Genomic DNA, 19,925 nt, shown 5'->3' with positions numbered 1-19,925 from the left:
AAAGAGACTCGGGCTATGAAAGATGCCGTAGTGAAGGGCTCCGGAAATTTCGACCACCCAGGGTTCTTTAACGTGCACTGACATTGCACAGTACATGGGCCTCTAGAATTTCGCCTCTTTTCGAAATTCGACTGCCACGGCCAGGTTCGAACCTATGTCTTTAGTGTCAGCAGCCTAGTGCCATAACCACTGAGCCACACTAGTCACACCGTAGTTATACATAATGTACTGTAAGTGATTAGTTCCTTCAAATGATGTAAAATAACATTCATGCATCATACAGTGTTTAGTAATTTGTAAATCCATCATTTATGTAGATTTCACATTGCACTTCAGGTTAGCACAGGCAGCCAACCATGCAAGTCTTTCAGTGCGAAGCACTTCTGTAACTTGCTTTTCCATCTTTGGAGACATCGCTAGGGGGTGCTAGAAAATGCATAAATGATGTGCCTTTGTGAGCACAGGGTTGTGTATTTATTCCAAGTTCACAGACTCCTTTTCTTCACACCAATGGTGATGTCTTCAGCAGTCAACAAAGAAAAGCTCGTGACCATCTTCAGGGGTAGCTGTGTAGAAATAGATAAGAGACACAAAGAGAATGTTTACTGCCAGATGTCTTCAGGAAAGGCTTCATGGCAGAATGCATAGGGGTTCAACAAGAGGTAGAACACATAAGCAGTCTACAACCCATTTTATTTCTCCAGCCTTGTACCACTATGCAATTACTGTGATGGGGCTTGTCTACCACAAGAGAAAGGCACTTCCAGTCGTATATCGGTGATTAGCCCGTTCAACAAACTTTTCGTTAAAGGTGTATGACTATTTAATATCGCATTGAATATCCTTTTATTCGATTATTTGACCGAATCAATAGGTCAGCAAAGGCTCAAAATTACTCTAAACGAACCTAAATGTTCACAACTTGAAACGTTTTTAATTCTTTTCAAATAATTTGTATAAGCTTTTAATAAGGCCACCGTTTTTTCTATTTGAGAATGCTCCAAACGGGGTGCACACATGCCACATACCATCCTGCGACGTGGTCCATTCGTGGGGTGGCATTGGTAAACCTTGTACACGGCCTCTAAGACTGGATGACATGGCAGGGCTCGGGCAAGTTAAGCAAGTCCGGTGTTGATACCCTATCCCTGAAGCCATGGCTCATGCGTAGCTGTCACCGTTTGTGTCCTGAGATGTGGCTCTAGTTTATTCTCTTTTGTCATCAATAGCAAAAGGTAATTCGTATATATATAACTTAATAATAATTGGTTTTTGGGGGAAAGGAAATGGCACAGTATCTGTATCATATATCGCTGGACATCTGAACCCCCGCCGTAAGAGAAGGGATAAGGAGGGAGTGAAGGAAGAAAGAGGTGCCGTAGTGGAGGGCTCCGAAATAATTTCGACCACCTGGGGATCTTTTAACGTGCACTGACATCTCGCAGCACACGGGGGCCTTAGCGTGGGTTCGAACCCAGGAACTCCAGATCAGTAGTCGAGCACCCTAACCACTGAGCCACCGCGGCGTGTTATATGTGACTTGATGGTTGTAGATTTGATATACTGGCGTCTTTTTTTTTTTGTAACCTCTTAGTGGAGATTAGCGTTGTCTTTTAAAAGCTATAGCTTTAAGTTATAGCACTATACCACTGCGCCGCCCGTTTAATGTTTCGCATGACAGCTCGTTTTGTATGAATGTTCACACAAGTAGTAAATATCAGTGCAAATATTAGATTCATGTTTTGTTTGGTATTTAGCTACACTATTTGTATTCCAATTCAGTTTGAAAAAATTACCATTCGCACACCCCTGCCTTTCATCTTAGAGATTTTTGCATCATTTAATTACTTTTAATTGCCACATGTTGCTGCTTATAAGACTTCTTTCTAGAAATGACCATCTGAAATTGGTGGATCGACCTATGCGCAATCTAAGGTAGTTTTGACAGAGCTGTGGAGAGTGCGTGACCCATGCCGGAGCCCATTCCCAAGAGAATGCATGGAGCTCCGTGAACAAAAGAAAAGAAAAAATATTCTATTTGTATACAAATAAACCCTGGTAACGAAAAATCAAACTATGCACTGTTTACCCAACCAGCTCGCACCTATGGTTTTTCTGGTCTAGCAGTAGATAGCATGAGAGCAAGCTCCTGGTAACTGCCAAATCTGGTTTGTTGCTTGCCAGGCTTGTTAGCCGGACCGCAAGTGAGTGTGGAAGGCAGGAAGAAATTGTACTGTTTGATCACCTGTGATCAGTGCTGGCCTTGCAATTGTGTTATAAGTCCGTTGATTTGAGCTACGTGTGCACTATGATGCCATACTGCAAGTAGTTATTTAACAAAGAATGTGCAACTGACATACCTGCATCTTTCACTTTTCATTAGCATGAGCAGTGGGAGCAGTGACTTATATCCTGAGATAACTTATTTTGGCCATCTATTGGAAAGGAGGTATGGTGTGTTACAGTGTGACTGCTGGATTGATTTGGGCGAGTGCAGTGGGGGTGCGGTGTGTGACAAAGTGATTGAGGTGGTACTGGATCATGCCACCTGCTCACGTGGTCGTAACCAGTTAGCACAAGCGGCTGCTCCGTCGTCGGGGGAAACACTAATACTCTGCCATACCAAACGCACTGATTGTCTATAATTTACTTTTTTCTTTTTGGCACAAAAGGAAGTAGGAATAGTAGTCCCTGAACGTTGCTGCCATGACTAATTATGCCAAAATTTAAGATGCATGCTCTTTACAGAAGGGGATTAAACACAACAAAGGGACCATTTGTGCAGTGCAAAGTGCTTCACAATTTAACAAATGTGCAGAATAGTTCCTGTTAGCAATGTGTAGTATGTGAAATCTGACTACTGCAAAACAATAAAATCAATTGAGTGACGTTAGTTTTGCAAGTTGCGACCTACCCCTGTATTCTGGAAGTACCCTCTGGCGCAAACAACATCGCCGTCATCTTATATCGTGTTGCGTAGAAACTCCTGCCGCCTTTAAATAAACACACCCATCTGTTTCTGCTTTTGGATGCTTCACTATAAATTGTCACTATTTATAGCACAAGTTTTGCGATATTCACTTCTGCATTAAAGTAGTTTTAGCCGAGAAGATGTATGGAAAAGGGGGAGATGGGCCAGCTGTCGTCATGCAGGCGTTGCCTTAGCATTTGGGGCTTCAATCAGTTGGTGTAGACTGAAGTTGGACTCCAGAATACAGGCCCAGGTGTCTAAACAAAGATCTGTCTGTTTATTAAATGCGCATAATTTCTCAGACAGCGTTGGTCCGAGCGATCAGGAATGCCCAAGCTGATGACACTGCACTTGCCTTGGTGTTCTCGGTCCGCACCAGTTCCACGTTGTGAATGACGTGGAGCAGGCAAAGTTTCAGTGCCTGCAGGGCAAACCTCATCCCAATGCAGTTCCTTGGTCCGGCACCAAAGGGCAGGTAAGAATACGGTCGTATGGAGTCGACATTCTCTTCACTGAATCTGTCAATGAAAAATTTTAAAAATGGTCGCAGTTGAAAAAAACGCGCTCGGTGAAATAAAAAGCCAGCAGAACACTACTTGCCTGAATATAATGAGACTTCATTTAATCAAATCATCTGCTCCAGAGCGCATCTTTCATTACACTCGGCAGTGAGAACTGGAGGCATGGCATTGTTGCACTCGGTAATGTGGGCGCTTGATTTGTTGCACGTGTTTTGGAAGCACTGCCGTTCGAATAATATTGACAACATGGACAATGATGCCATGTTTACACACAGTCCTTGGTTATGGTTGGCTCGGGTATAATTGTAAAATTTTCATGAAGGCTGGAAGTCCCCCGCCTGCTTTGTATTCCAGGTTGTGTTATATTCATTAAAATTCAGTAAGGAGTTACTTAAATTGATGCTTATAGATGCTTCAAAAGTGACCGCCACAAATGGTCAAACACTGGACATACAAAACAAGATTTTGTGAAGGGAACAAGCACTAACATCGTACAAGTTTATTGCATCGATAATCTTCCATTTCTATGTGTTTCACTCTTCAAGTCTTCAGTGGACCACCTAACAGCCTTGATGTTTACATTGCAGTGGAAGTGAGGAGTAATAAGCTTAGTTTTGCAAAGCCATGGTTCAATTGTATGATGATGATGAATTTTTATGGTGCAAGGGCATCTGAGGCCAAAGAGCGCCATGGCACAATGTATTTTCGATTTCTCAAGATGGGGTCAAAGACACATTTCCCAAGCATTTCATCCTATATAAGCTGAGCACCAGACCAGGGGAAAGCTTGTACCCATTGCATCACCGGCGGGTATCCAGCGGCAATGGGGATTAAACTCCGCACCTCCCGCATGCGAGGCGGATGCTCAACCACTCGGCCACCGCTGCGATACGGTTTAATTGTAAGCATTAAAACTAATGAAGATTGTCTGAATGTAATGTAGTAATTATGTTGCTGCCTACTTTTGAGTCACTGCCCCTACATGCTCCCTGCACCTTTTTCAGGCTTGTAATTGCGTCTTGTGGTACAAAAATTTTCTGCCATATTGTTTCTGATGGACTGATGGTACTAAACAGCTGGTTTTACAGTAAACAGTTCATGTTTTTTATAGAGTATGTGTGCATGTAACTCCTTCTTCCTTTGCAAATTTCATGTGCACTTATTGTTTGCAGCAATTTTTTTCCTGATTTATTTGCAGTCTGCAGAAAGGAACCCCACCTCCCATGCAACAAGTCACTTCAAAATGTGCGTTGGAACCCTTTTTTCAAGCAGTGTGTGCCAGAAAAATGTTAAGTTTAACAGGCTGTATCTTTTCATGGGCACCTGCCTTTCAGGGTGAAACTTCTCGGGGTCAGGGAAGTACTCAGGATCCCGATGCATCGCATAGACTGGAATCACCACCGCATGTCCTTTCGACACCTTAATTTCAGTGTCGCCAAGGATTACATCCCGGAAGGCTGTTCTCTCAACCCTTTATGGAGCGAAGGGACAAAAGAAGCACTGCATAGTTAGGACAGAGTAAAAAAAAAAATAGAAGAGATTTTTAATGCGCTCATTGCAAGTATCATACAAGGCTAAATCTAGGCAAAAGACTAGCCGAGATGCTGCGCAATGCATTTTATATCTTGAGCATCAGACCAAGAAATAGGCCCATGCATAAACAAGTTTGCAGTTTTTTTTTTTTACAGTGCAATGAATATACATGTTGTACCTACCTAATTAACATGCTACAGAGTTACTGTTTGTTGTTAATTCAGCTCTCCAACATTTTGGCTGAGGAAAATGGTTAACCAGATGTGCTTATACGAATGTATCTTGATACACAGTGCAACTCGCATGACATGGGACACATGCTTATTCTGTGTTTCTCGTATTGTCTCTGTCATGCAAGCCAGGCTATGTGCGAAAATTATTTTCTTAACTGCACAGCGCAGCACAACATACAATTACGAGGTCAGCATCTATTACTCAGATTATCTTTAATTACAGGAATGCCCATAAGTATTCACACTCGTTTTGGGAGAAATTAGGAGTTGATAGGCATTTTTGCCCCGCAGAATAATGTATATACAGGAAAGTAACTCTGCATTGATAAAGCTAAATCACCAACACAAGTAAGAACAGCTAATTAGAGCAAGCTGCCGCACATACGCAAAATATGTTTCCGCATATTTTGCAGCGTATGTGTTAGGTGAAACACGTACCACTTACCGGACTGCTGGTGGATAAAGTCTCAAGCTCTCTGAGATGACACAATTGAGATACTCCAACTTGGAGACATCGTCAAGGCTTGGCTCCTCACCCTTAAGAAAAAAATCGTAGGGTTTTAACATAGTTAAACCGAGTAGACATGAGAAAGCGTGCGTTTAGCTTGATAGGCTCATGGTTTTGCTTTGCTGGGTCGTCGGCACGTCTGGTGAGGATATTGCCCTGGTTAAGCCCTGGTCGAGGCTAAGCTGATTGGATCTGTTCGCACTGCACTTGAAAGTTGATGAAGACGGCGATGTGCAATGCACAGTGCAAAAGTGTGTTGCAGTCTAACACAAGGCGTGATCGGCTGCGGCAATAGCATTGTGCTCTTGTGCAGTGGCCAGCGAAGATGATCTGTTTGCGCCACCATGGGTTCGAATCCCACTTCCAGCAATATATTTATTTATTCAAGGTCAAGGCTTCGGCGATGGTCCGGCTTTTGGAGCTTTGGTCGTGAAGAGCTTTTGCTCTAGAAAAGAAAAGCGTAAGCAGCTTCAAGGACTGCGAAGTGATGTCCTATTTTCACTATCTTCCAGACTGTAGTTATTAGATAGTGACATCTTTTAATCTCCTCAAATAAAAGACAAATAGTCAACATATGAGTGATGTGGTTTGGATGTGCAATCAGCCACTCAGTGATATCTGGCACATCTCAGTACTCTGCCTGCCTGCGCTTGGCTGGTGAAAAGGAAATCAGTTAAAACAGAGGCTATATATGAATATGAACACTTCCAATGCATTTTACATCGCAAATAATTTAATAGATAGACCAAGACAGCTCCGAGAACAAAAAAAAAATTGGAACTTCCAGATTTTTGTTCTTCCCAGGGCTGAATATATGACAGTAAAAGCTTTGACATCCCCTTCCTCTTGCACCCCCCCCGCCACTTTCTTTCCTCCTGAGGGGGGCAGCATATAGCCCAGAGCCATCATGGCCAGTCATTAGTCCGAGACAGATCATTTTGGATGGCATTCATTTGTTTGGGCTGCATGGTGGAAACTAGCCAAAGAGTGTTACAACAGAACAAAGGTTACAGAAATTTAAAACGTGCTTAATATAACTGGCTGTGTGTGCATGACATGATAACTATGAGAAAACATGCACAAAAAAAAAACACAAAGCTATAGAGAGATGACTCAATACCACAGTGTTCATGTCTGCTTACAAACTCTCTTTGATCATGTTCTAAGAGCAATAGTTCTTTGCGTAAGCTAACACATGCCTGCCCCTTTTCTAAATCTGATAGGCATCGGACCGGAAATCTGCCACAGTTTGCAGTCGTTCCCCAAACGGAATGATGGTGGCTGTCACACTTGTAGCAGTGGTCTGCAATGTGGTTCCCTTGTTTGCTTAATTAGCCGACATGTTCCTTCGGTTTAATACAGACACATTTCCCTGTTTGATCCATGTACTATATATATCTGCAGGGCATGGGCACCTGATACACAGCACCTTCTCCACATGGCAGATGCTCATTTTCGTGCTCAACCAAGCAACCAGATCCTTCTTCATCCTCAAGGCAGAAGCGTCTTAGCCCAGCCCGACTTATTTCTAATCAAGAACATGGCCCATACTTCATAATGGGGAGACAGCATTTTTGAGTCTATGCAAAAGGCTGTACTTGTGTGGGAGGGATGCACTTGGTTTTCTCTCAGAAGCTGATTTCACACAAGCGTTTCTCTTCAACCTTTATGCATTTTACCAATTTTCTCGCATGTGGTGGCCATCATGTTTGAGCAATACCATGCTCTTTACGCAACCAGTCTGCGTGGCTAAACTTTGGCTGACTTCCACTGTGTCCACCTACCAACTTGCCCAGTATGCAGTGTGACTGCATTGGTTAGAGGCTGCATTGTTACATAATTTCTGCCGTGTGGCAAGGAAGCCCAACAGGATGTTTCCTCTGTTGACATACTGATGTAAAACTTTCCACACATGAGGAATTAGCTCACATAGTGCTTGAAGCACTCATCCACTTCTTCTCGGAGCCTCTGCTGCACATCAGGGTTCACGGCCAGCAGGTAGAAGGTGTACGCCAGCGCCGAGGAGGTGGCATCCTGGCCAGCGATGAAGAAGGAGACGCACTGCGACAGGGCCTCCTCCTCACTCAGCACTGCCACCACATAAGAGAGGGCAGAATGCCAATCACTCGAGAACTCGCACAATGCGCTCACAACCTGACTGTTTTTTTTACATCAATCATGGGCTACAGTTTGCGGATAGGCTAATAATCTACAGATATCCAGTGGGCACAAAAAGCGTTTTGATTAGGCAAATTTGAGAATGGTCCTTTCTTGTGGAATACTGAAATACGTGTTTTGAGTTGACACTCCAGATTGTGGAACTATATTCATGTTTCTTGTGATGTTTGTACTAATGCAATGGCAAAACCAATGCTCTTGCACAGTGCCCATCCTGTCTTGTGTATTAATTCCTTCTTTGTCTTCTCCTTTTTGTTCTGTCCTAAAGATAACTAGTACCATGAACCAAATTGGCTAAACCAGGTTTTTGATGGAGCAAAAGATAGCATTGGCCAAAGCAGTTATCATCTAGAGAAAATAGTCATGACTCTTATCTTGCCAACTGGGAATTATTTAGGATGAATCATCATGCTCCGCTTTTGTTATGCTGTCAGTGTGGTCACTGCCTGTGATGCTACAGTGAGCAAGTAATGAGTGCAGCACACCGCTGTGGCGTAGCTCACGGGCTTGGGTGCGAAATCAGCTAATATCGACGATGAACTGCTCCTGCATGCATGGTGACTTGTTCGATAGCAGTGCAGCTAGAGAGTCGGTGAACATACACTCGTACTGTAGGTGGTCGCTTCAGAATATAGATCCTATTCATTCTCAAGTCTGGCGAGAGGTAGAGGAGGCTCCTGCATGGCAACCATACCGTTGTAAGGTTCAAAACTAAAAGCTCGAATTGAGGGCCACGGTTTGCAGTGGGGCAGAGGTCATTATTGTGTTGTGGGACAGCAGGACTGTCTTGCTCGTGCTGCGATGGGACCACCGTGTTTTAGTGTGTCAAGGGTGCCTGCATAGGCAAGCTGCGCAACTGATGTCGCGTGAATAAGGTCTATAAGCAAAGGCCATTCAAGGAACGGCCAGTTTTGTAGCAGTAGCCAATCTTAATCCTTCTCGCCCCCATTCGGCGTAGCCTACTAGGTAGACTATACCATGCAAGCAGCTCCAGTAATAATTAAAGTGCGCCTTCTCCTCGTGCCTTGCTGATAAAGCTGAAAACATGACCTGAAGATCAGGCTAGTTGTAGGAAACAGTACGTGCCATTTACAAATGCATGTTATAACACAGCCTTACCAGAATGTCTTGACTGTGCATAGAAATTTGTGCTAAAGTGCTATGCTCACATAACCTCGAAGAAAAAGCAAAAAGGTGGCATGAGCAAAAGCCCCCACAAGATGTTCACCAGTAGGGGAACCCCACCAACCTTTAGTGCTGACAGTCTTTTCAGCAGCCTGCTCCATGCCCAGATCATAGAGTTTGTCTTCAGCATTTAAGGGTACCTCTGTTGGGCCTTGGAGCCCGCTGTCCTGGGCATCGATCATCAGTTGGAGGAAATCTTGGTGCTTCTGCAGGAGATAAGAACAAAGTTTCTCTCTATTGAGATTGTTTATTTTTATTTATATTTACTTACAATACCACACAATGTACACCTTACAGGCTCCAAATGGAACAGGTACAAATAAGGTTAGAATGCAGTGAAGCAATAGTACTAACCGAAAATGATGAAAATACAGAAACGGCAACAAACATACAAAAATTAATAATAACAATAATAATACAGTATTAAGAGTAATGCTGCAATAGGAAAGTATGAAAGTAAGCAGAAAAAATATACAAACTGAAGAGTATGCTTTAATATGTGAATCAACAAAAGCGTTTACAGGGTTGCTTGGTTATTCATTTCCAATTACAAGGCTAAATTCTCTAGGCTAAAGGGCCCTTATTTGATTTAAGCATAGGAAAATGCATCCAGTGTAGCACGACACAATGATAAGTAAACTAAACTGAGCAAAGAAGCATTTAAGATGAGTGTACCACGGACAGTCAAAACGATTGTTTATTTTAATTGTAATCAAATGACTCTATAGTCACAAATATAGGTGATTTAAATTGAGAAATGCGGTGCAAGCTTTGTGCGGGGCTTTGTTTGGTTGTAATAGAACTAAATTGACTAATACGCTCAGAAAAATTAAGTATGTTATAGAGCAGCCTTTATTTATTTGCTGACTTGTTTCATCAGCTTTACTATTTGCTTCTTGCTCATGAAGAAAACAGCCTGATGAAGCTTCTGGAATCATGTAATGCTCAAAAACAGGCAACAGTGATGTGTGCATAACATAGCACAGGCTAGTTGCAAACAAATCACAGTTGCCAGTCAAGTGTACCGCAGGGTAAGGGCTTTTCAATCCAATTTATTCAATTGGATTGAGAAGCCAATCTAAATGGATAATTATGGTCAGCTCCTCAAGTGGATCTTGTCAACATTCAACCTTCTCAGAGGAACTGCTGTCTCGACATTAAAGAAGAAACAATATTTGAGACATAGCTCAAACAGGAAGCCACAGCAGGCTTAACGCTAATTGGAACATATGCCCAGCACTTGAAAGGCACAGAGCTGGCAGAGACTCACTGCAGGGGACTGCTTCCTTTTCTCAATAACATTCAAGCAGAAATTCTTGAGGAACAGGAATGTGTCAGGGCTGAAAACCTGTAGCCTGAGCAGCGTTGAAATGAATGGGAACAACGTCCAGAAATAAACTGCAAAGGAAAGTTGAAAAAGATTGTTTCATTTCTGCTGTAAATTTACTATCCTTTTTTTCGACTCAGATGTACTCACAGAATGCGACGAGAGTCAACGCGGGTTTCACGGTGAATGCAGTTTGTGACTTGGCGACAAACTCATCAGCCTCTGGAGTGTGAGAGCCCAGTTTTGCACCCAGGGTGCACCTTGTGATGACATCCAGGGTGTAGTGGCCAAAAAAACTGCAGACATGTGCAAGCACATCAGGCCGCATTCTATTAGGAACAAATGCAGGAACTGGGAGTCGCTGCCTGCTGCTGAGCTTTATTGAGTGTCATGTCCAGCAAAACTTGTTTACATGCACCATAATATTTCTGCATTACTGTACTGAGAGAACAACATGCAGTTAGAAACCATACAGCTGTGGCGAGCATGAGAGTACACAAAATTACAGTAAATGTAAACTAGATTATAAGATGAGAACATAAGGCACATGAAATGCATTTCACAACAAGTTTGCAAGTATCATTGCCACCTAATCTTAAACAAGAAAGGATTGAGTTGCGTACGGAAGTCTGATACAATGTATTACTTGAAATAAGAGCTCCCAACTTGTCACTAATGTCAAACACAGTACTGTCCAACATTTGCGCAGTTACAGAACATAATTATACTCGCAAATCTAATGAAACTACAAATAGTGTGATAGAACGCAGCAGTGCAAATGCTGGAATAAACTTGTGGAGCCTCACGACCATTGTTTTATGCATGCAAATTCAGTTAATTTCCAGCTTAAATGTGAATCTTGTGTTTTTCTAAAATGGTGTCCTGAGCACTTCCTTTTTCTGGGTGTTAATGATGGCATTTGCTCAGTGTCAGTGACTCACAGCATTATGAAACGAAAAGTTACAAAAATACTCACTCTTTTGGATGAATGTCTTTTCCACTTTCAGCAGTCTTGAGCAGATGCTGCGTTGTAATCCGGGCACAGTCTTGGATGATGCTGTTCATCTGTAAAATAAGCAAGCTCTTGTCAGAAAGCACTTGGTACTCGAGATCTGAGTGTGGAAGTAACGAACTAGGATACGACCTTTCGAAGCTTGCCAGTGCTGAAGGCAGGGCTGGCGGCAGGCCGGATCTTCCTCCATTGTTCCGCAGCGACAACAGTCATCATGTTGTCCAAAATGGGGTCATTAAGTGCGACAAGCTGCAACATGAAAATGAAAGAACATTATGCAGAGCTATGTTTTCGAGCTGAAGGGCAATACAAACAAAGAAACCACCCCCCTATTTCACAAACAGCAGCAGAGGCTTCTACTACTATCGAAAGTAGCATAGGCTTAGGCCTGGGCTTGGATGTGAAATGGAGAATGAATTGGCGCCATTTTTCCTCTAAAGAACATCAGCTGTCTTGCCTAGTATCTCTATTGTGCCTCTTAATCTAGAACTATGACTAACTTGGACCGGAATAATATCCTTCTCTCTCTCTGGCGTTTTTGTCTTCTTCAAGCGAACTTAGTATAGATGACAGACCTAAAACATTTTTCGGCCTTGAGCAGTAAAATGATGACTAACATTTGATTGATGTGATTAAACTGACTAGCTGCTGCCTATATGATACCTGGATGCTTATGCAGGTGCCTGCAGAAGTGTCTGGGTTATGGAAGCCACCAAAAAACTTTCTTTAGCTGCCTGAAGGAACTGCCTGACATTGAGGGGTGCACTGCATTAGTCGCACAGAGAAGCACAAAGCGCCACCCTTCAGCTTGTGGCTGTATAGTTAGACTGCCAGGAAACAAACCCTTTTCTTGGCTCCCCTTTTTCCAAAACTGTGGGAACCTGTACGTGGTCACCAGGTACCAGATATGGTTCGAGGTAGATACAGTCTGTTGACCGCAGCAATATATAAAGTAAGCTCGCAATCAATAACAAGCAGATTTGAATGTTTGAACCTTTTCATTTGCTTTTTCTCTCTTGTTTTTCAAGCTTATAACTTTGTGATTTGGTTTTTATAAATGCTGTTCTGTGTGTATAGTACTTGTAGATGTTGACAACTGTTTGAGCAACTCGTAACAATGGCTTGCACCATGTTCAGTCTAGTACAAAGGTTTCTTAGATTAGCTGATGCTTCTCCGTACTCTGAATAAATGCACATTTTATGTCAGCAGTGCAAGCTTCAGTTCTTACATAAAGAATACCAAGATAATAATAATAATAATTGGTTTTTGGGGAAAGGAAATGGCACAGTATCTGTCTCATATATCGTTGGACACCTGAACCGCGCCGTAAGGGAAGGGATAAAGGAGGGAGTGAAAGAAGAAAGGAAGAGAGGGGTGCCGTAGTGGAGGGCTGCGGAATAATTTCGACCACCTGGGGATCTTTAACGTGCGCGGACATCGCACAGCACACGGGCGCCTTAGCGTTTTTCCTCCATAAAAACGCAGCCGCCGCGGTCGGGTTCGAACCCGGGAACTCCGGATCAGTAGTCGAGCGCCCTAACCACTGAGCCACCGCGGCGGGGCTAAGAGTTCCAGTAAAAAAGTTCAGTAAAAAAAGTGAAACGATGATAATGAAAGCAAACATGACTTCTTTAAAACGATTCTTTTCAAGAAAAATCCTGTGTGGGCATGTCAAAAAAGCAGTCGTGTCCTTTTCGCAAAAATAATATTTATTTATCTCAAAATATGACAAATCCTGTGCAAAACCTTAGCAGGATGAACATAAGCAGATATCACTGCACACTGTGCTGTCAACTCTCAATTAATCTAACTCAAAGGAAAATAAAAAGTTCAATTAAATTGCATGGCGTTTGAATTGAGGGGAGAGTGGCATTGACAGAACCAAAATGTCAGTTCAAATCAAACAAAAGTGAACCATAACAGGAAATTTGTGCAATAGTGACAAGACAAAGTCTTTGTGGGGGGGGGGGGGTGCCAGGTCACAAGCACACACTTACCCTACGATCAGGAAGGTCTTGGAAATGCTTGACAAGCACAAGCTTCACTAAATCAGGATCCGATATAAATAATGTAGGCTGAAGTCCTTCAAATCCACTGGAATTGAGCAAGTGAAATTACTGTGTCACAAACTGCATGGGCCACCTACTGCGAGCGCATACTTGTTTCCAGAATGTCACATACCCAAAAATTTTCCCGTATTTCTTCTGCCTGTTCATGTCAATCTCCTGTATAGGCTGAAAGTGGGGACAAGATTCATGATCACACTCTGCAGCGTTCACATGCACTGATCAAAATTTATGATCGTGATATGGTTGTGGTCTGAATTTAAGTCAATCACTTAACATGAATGGCAGAGACAAGCTTTCACTATGGAAATATTCTTGCATCTTTATTTTGACATGTATTTTTTTAGTGCAATATGATGAAGGTAAAATATAGTAATAGAAAATTTTGATCATTTCTCCTGTCATGCAAGCGATATATATTCTGCCTGACACACAAGTAGTAATCATAGAAGTAGGAACGCAATCCTTCTCCTCAGCCAGTGATGGTGACACCTGCTTATTATTTTCTGGCATTTTCTAGCTCATAAAAGCTCTGTTTTCAGCTAAAGTAGAGTCTTTGTCTTGAGAATTTGGCAACCTACCGGTACGGACGAACTTCAATTCATCTTCAGTGCCTCCTTAATGAACCACTAAAGATGAATTTCATGGCAGTGTTCCTTACTCTCCTGATACACCGGAGAAGACTTCATGCATGGTATTAAAACTTATGCCGCAGCAGTGGCATCATGGTTTGAGCGCCCGCCTCGCATGCAGGAGGTGCGGGGTTCAACCCCCAGCACTGCTGGGTACACACCGGTGGTACAAAGGGTACAAGCGTAGGAAATGGGTCTGTGAGCCCACCTTGTGTAATGAAGACTACCTGTGTCATGACGCTCTTTGGACAAAGTTACCTTTGTGCCATAAAAATTATTATTATCATCGTCATCATCATAAGAACGTGTACCACTGAACAATAACCTTTCTGCTTAAGTGCAATAAGAACAAACAACATCTTGCATATGCAACCGTCTTCTTAAATTATTCCTTGCTCGGTGCTTCAAAATACATGGCTCATAAAAACTCAGAATATGAACACATGTGACCACTGCTCTTATTTTTGTAAGGACACAAGCTCATATCAGGTGGTAGACAGGTCTCTTACTTTGCTGTGACTAGTGCATATAATTTAACTATTTAACTATCTTGATCGAGGTGCTGTGTGCATATGTTACAACTCTGATTATCTTCTCACATAAGGAACTGTAAAATTATAAAAGCACTTTCCATCTGTATATCTTTCTTGAGAAAGGTATACGATACCTATACTGCACATGTACTGCATATGTTTTTTCTACAATGAAAGCTCATATTTTTAGCTATTCAGGTACAGTGAACTCAAACAGCTCAATGTTGTCTATATTTGCACAGTGGAATGTTTCAAGAGTGAAGCGACTTGAAAAAACCACATATATGAAGCAAGCAGTCACTGAAAAAGGAAAAACGGGATCTTTATTTTTATTTGTTGTATTGATCAATAGAGACTGTCTTAAAGAAAAAGCTTGCATGGCCCATCTCCAGCAGCCAACCAGGCCTTTCATGGCCCTAGCTCGGCAAACCAGCTCGGGCCGTGGTTGGGGATTGGCATTAGCCTTGCACAAGCCAATCACCTCTTGCTGATGCCAGGCCATGCTCAGCCCTACGACGGCCAAAGAATAAATTGCCTTTTTTCTAGAGGGTACACTAGCATGGCAGCTGTACAAAATACATGAAAAATATTTGCAAAGCCTAATTTGCATTTTCTGTAGTTTAGACATGAAAAAAGTCTGCAGCTTATCACAATGGAGTAGTCGTTTGCCCAGTGCCGAGATATTTACTGGTGAAATCTGAATACTAATATTATCACGCTGTCATGAAGACCAATGCCTAATGACAAGCAGATCAAGCTATAGACACTATACAAACCAGGAAAGGTCATATAATAAATAAACATGCTGACCACAGAATGAAGTATTTTCTCAAGCTTATATATACTCCAAAACCAAGACCCTGATGTTGGAACCTACCCGCCGCGGTGGCTCAGTGGTTAGGGCGCTCGACTACTGATCCGGAGTTCCCGGGTTCGAACCCGGCCACGACGTCTGCGTTTTTATGGAGGAAAAACGCTAAAGCGCCCGTGTGCTGTGCGATGTCAGTGCACGGTAAAGATCCCCAGGTGGTCGAAATTATTCCGGAGCCCTCCACTACGGCACCTCTTCTTCCTTTCTTCTTTCACTCCCTCCCTTATCCCTTCCCTTATGGGGCGGAACAGGTGTCCAACAATATATGAGACAGATACTGCGCCATTTCCTTTCCCCAAAAACCAATTATTATTAATATTATTATTGGAGCCAGTGGCTCTTGCATGTTAAGCAATATTATTGAGTTCAGTTGTGATTCTGTGATGACAGAAATGAGAAATGCAAATGAGTTGACTATATTGCAGATACCTTGTGTAGTCTGATACAACTTAAGCCTGCAGTGAAGCTCTGCCCACATTCAGGACCACCGCACAGAATCCTCCGCGACAAAAAGTAGTTCATTGTGAAAACTTTTCTTGTTGGCTAAACAAGGAGCTAATCAGAAGAAAAAAATTGTAAGCTTTAGAATTTTCATACCTGGCTTATTTAACAAAGTGAAACATTAAAAATCTTATTTCGTTTACTGTTGTGATTGGCTAGTAGAGTAATACGAGGCACTGTGGACAGTGGCCCAGTGTTAACAACTGCTGTTTTTTTGTATAGTTCTATCAACCTAAAGGAGTATAGACATCTAATTTTGGTGGCATGTTTTCTTCTCCACAGTGATGTGGAGGAGACTACTATGCATAAATCACCATGTGGTATTTGCCTACAACAGATAATTTATAATCGAATTTTTCTGTCATGCTGTTTCAGCTTCAACAGCTAAACAATGGCTGTGACGTCAAAGTGTGGTTATATGTCCCATGAGGCATGGGAAAACAGCGATATAATCGCAGCTTCATAATTTTAATTCACTACAGTGCTGAATCCAGCCTTCCTCAAGAGCCGGAATGACAACGAATGTGGAAACAACGATTGTATTACAGTTTTTTGAAGCCTTATGTGACCTATAACCACACTTCGATTTCACAGCCATCATATGGCTTTTGAAACCGAAACAGCACTGGAAAGAAATTCGATTATGATTTATTTAGCGGTTGTAGGAGAATAACATATGGTAATTTATGTATAATAATGCTTTAAGCATCATTACAAAGAAAACAGTAACCCAAAAGTTAGGTGTCTATACTCCTTTAATAGTCCACTCTGCAATCTTTCTTTGCTACAAACATTATGGAAACATAAAGAGACAAGGTTTTCTCAGGCACCACGACTGCATGACATGGCTGTGTTATGAAGACCATACTTTTGTATATTTGAAAAAAAGTTTTGCCGGCTGTTACGCGTATGATCAAGACATAACATGTAGTGTTTTGACCAGGGGCTGTGCCCTAATTAAGCACAACTGTGTAAAAAATTTAGCTGAAGTGGTTGGTGGCCAGCGGTGGCCCGGTGTCGGCCTGTGTTTGGTTGCCTACGCGTCAGCGGCCAATTATTGCCAGGCGTTTGCCAGCGGTCGGTTGTTTGCCTTTTGCCAATCATAGGCTCACACAGCAGTTGGCCAGCCATTGCCCGACGCTTGCCCAAGTTTAGTTGGCCGAGCACATTGGCTACCAACTCAAGGCTGGCAAGTTACCAACCATCGGCCAATTTTTCTTGGGGTACAGCTGCACGTATATATATTTCTTGACAATTTTGTGAACTATATATGGAGCATAGCTCTATGACAGTCAATTAAAAAAGGGCTGCCAGAATGTGAGGTCAAAATCTTATAACCACCTCTCTCAGCATCTTCGATATGGGTGCCCAAGAAAGGTCAAACTCCTCGCAAATAACATTTTGCTCTTTCCAGTAATTTTTGAACCTTCGAAGATATTTCCTGCAAGTAAAAATGATGAAAGAATGCTTCAGCAACTGCTAGCAAAAGAATAAAATAATAAATTGTAGTAAATAACAGAAAAAATTACAAAGTACGTAAATTATCACCTAGTAAGCTGACTGCACTCCTTCACGCTCTTCAAATAAAAATAACAACAACAAAAACAGTTTCTATGGGACTCTTGATTAGAACGATTTTTTTTTATGTAACCTGGAAAACACGCAGCTTTTACCAAAAACCGTTCGCTGCGACTGCTGTCGAACGCGCTCGGCGCATGAAAGCCGCATCTGGAGGTTTTCCCGGTAGTTGCTGAACGGGAGAATCAAGCTAACGATATAATTGAGCACTATAGCACACCTAGATTAAGCAGCTGCACATGCACGCACAGCCAGCGCTACAGGTGCATTGTGCACATATAAACCAAGACGAAAATTAACTCACACATAAAGAAGCGTGGCCAAAAACAGAGCACAAAACGTCAGTTCCCGCAGTCCAAAGTTGTCCGCGACTGCGGAAACGATCATCTTCACTCCACAGGGTAAAACACGATATAGAATCACGCGCCGCTTGGGTGGCTGTCAAACGATCGGCCGCACCCGCGATAGCGATGCACCTCAGTGGATCGGTAGCAACGTCAGCGCGGAGCAAGCAAGAATCTCGTCGCAAACAACGGCGCCGGTGTACACGCGCGCACGGCCTACTTTACATCGAGGCGCGTGATTTCGTATCTGCGCGGCAACGGATGCAGGAAACTGCTGCGACTGCTGCGCGAGGCAACCGCGCGGCAATGGCACCCGCGCGGTCTGGCTCACGTCTGGAACTTATTTCGCAGAGAGATAAAGTAATGCAATCAAAGGAAATGTGGAGGTGTCGGCCAAACTTCTTTCGAAGACACCACATTATAGCCAAGGGACGCAGCGAGAGCGCAATTTTGCAAGCTTATCTCCACTTCATTAGTTAAAAAAATTTCTTAACGGATAACGCGACAAGCTGCAACATACAAAATGTTCGATTTCATTAGATTGGATCAGATTTGTCACGTGCGGTTTCAGCTAATCGCGTGCCGGTGCGCCAGCGCAGCGGTGCCGGCGGCCCAGGATGTGCGGAGCGCGCTGCGCAAGCAGCGCGAGCAGACGACACGGGTTTTCCCTGGCGCACTTCGCGACCTCATGGTATTCTTCCGGCGGAGGAGTGCCGCCGTTTTAGCGTGCGAGAGAGGGAAAGGCGCGAACACGCGGAAGTTCAAATTTTGTCTGCATATAGCTCAGCTTCCACAAAAACCATTAAAATAATTCTCGCTGGTGGATAATCATGAACTATCGTCTTTTAACATCACAGATATATCGCACCTTTATTGAGACCCCCTTTCTGGGTCCCTTTAACTGCCGCCTGCACACGTTGGGCAGTTTGCTCACTATCCGCGGTAGGCAGGTTGTGATGACGCCGAAAGCTCACGTGACATAGGTGGCCCACCTGCCTCCTTAGTGGCTCTCTGGGGACCAGTTGCCACAGCCATGGTCGTGATTTTTCGCTCGAAACACCGACGCTATTACATTAAAAATTATTTAATTTGCCTTCAAGGAACGTAACTAGCCCTAAGTGCCCTCCGTAATTTTATTGCCGTAGTCGACACTAGTGGCAGAGTGTTGCTAATTGTACCTTGCTTAAAAAGTCGCCTTGGACAAAGAGCTACGTTGTTTTGGACTGTTGAGGGCGTACCTTTGCGCCCGGTGGGCATCTGCAGTGTGACAGTCGACAGTGCTGGAGAAACGTATACATTTAGGTCAGGATTCACGGACTTGGCACCAACCATGCAGGATGTCATTCTAGGCACTGAATGGGAATTGAAGCTCCATTGCTTAGTAGGCGAAATTTCTCTTCGGCGCAATATTCCGATCACCCGACGTAAGTGACGGAACTTTTTTTCAGCAGCGGTGTCCTATAACCGGCCATGGAGGCAATGCTCGTGTCTCTGAAATGCTATGCCAATCCAGAAGAAATCCCCCCTGTTTGCTGAACCCGGCCGACCTGAACAACTCCGCCGAGAAAAATCGTTTAGTGCGACGTGCCATCGTGGCGGCCCTAAACGGCTGCATTTGATCTCGTGTGGACTTGGAATCTTTCTTCAGAGCCTGTTTTTATATAGCCTCCGGCCTCAAAGTGGCAAGTTTTTCTAGCTCAATGTTCCCACCATCCTTCAACAGATGTGCAGGTACCTGATCCTCACTTTCCGTTGTTAGTGATCAAATTAACATCACCGTGAGGGGGGGGGGGGGGGTGTAGTGATTAAGGTTTGTTGGTTGGTCTAACAAAAAGTGTTTTAAGTTAAACTGAAGACAAAACAGCTAGCTTTGGAAAAGAAAATGATAGGTGTAACGTTAAGAGACCGGAAAAGAGCAGTGTGGATCAGAC

At 43.1% G+C, this 19,925-nt stretch overlaps 1 protein-coding gene across 4 annotated transcripts; it reads right to left on the bottom strand.

The window, feature by feature from the left end:
- Nucleotides 1-434: 434 nt before the first annotated feature.
- Nucleotides 435-18,682, bottom strand: LOC144107845 (cytochrome P450 3A8-like). 4 transcript variants are annotated; one of them, XM_077641059.1, is made up of 14 exons: nucleotides 17,955-18,682; nucleotides 17,414-17,513; nucleotides 13,651-13,703; nucleotides 13,467-13,563; nucleotides 11,601-11,717; nucleotides 11,433-11,521; nucleotides 10,607-10,752; nucleotides 10,400-10,527; nucleotides 9,194-9,335; nucleotides 7,696-7,856; nucleotides 5,704-5,795; nucleotides 4,820-4,963; nucleotides 3,327-3,489; nucleotides 435-566 (listed from the first exon to the last, which is right to left on the bottom strand). In XM_077641059.1, the coding sequence occupies exons 1-14, from the start codon at nucleotides 18,035-18,037 to the stop codon at nucleotides 486-488; spliced, it is 1,596 nt and encodes a 531-aa protein (XP_077497185.1). In that variant the 5' UTR covers nucleotides 18,038-18,682; the 3' UTR covers nucleotides 435-485. The 4 variants fall into 4 exon arrangements, with proteins under 4 accessions (XP_077497185.1, XP_077497184.1, XP_077497187.1 ...); XM_077641058.1 differs by having other exon boundaries at nucleotides 7,696-7,860; nucleotides 9,195-9,335; nucleotides 17,955-18,182; XM_077641061.1 differs by lacking the exon at nucleotides 17,414-17,513 and having other exon boundaries at nucleotides 7,696-7,860; nucleotides 9,195-9,335; nucleotides 17,955-18,193.
- Nucleotides 18,683-19,925: the final 1,243 nt, after the last annotated feature.

The sequence above is a fragment of the Amblyomma americanum genome, chromosome 10 (assembly GCF_052857255.1).
Source record: "Amblyomma americanum isolate KBUSLIRL-KWMA chromosome 10, ASM5285725v1, whole genome shotgun sequence".
Taxonomy (NCBI): Eukaryota; Metazoa; Arthropoda; class Arachnida; order Ixodida; family Ixodidae; genus Amblyomma; species Amblyomma americanum.
This window is presented reverse-complemented; position numbering and strand designations above follow the sequence as displayed.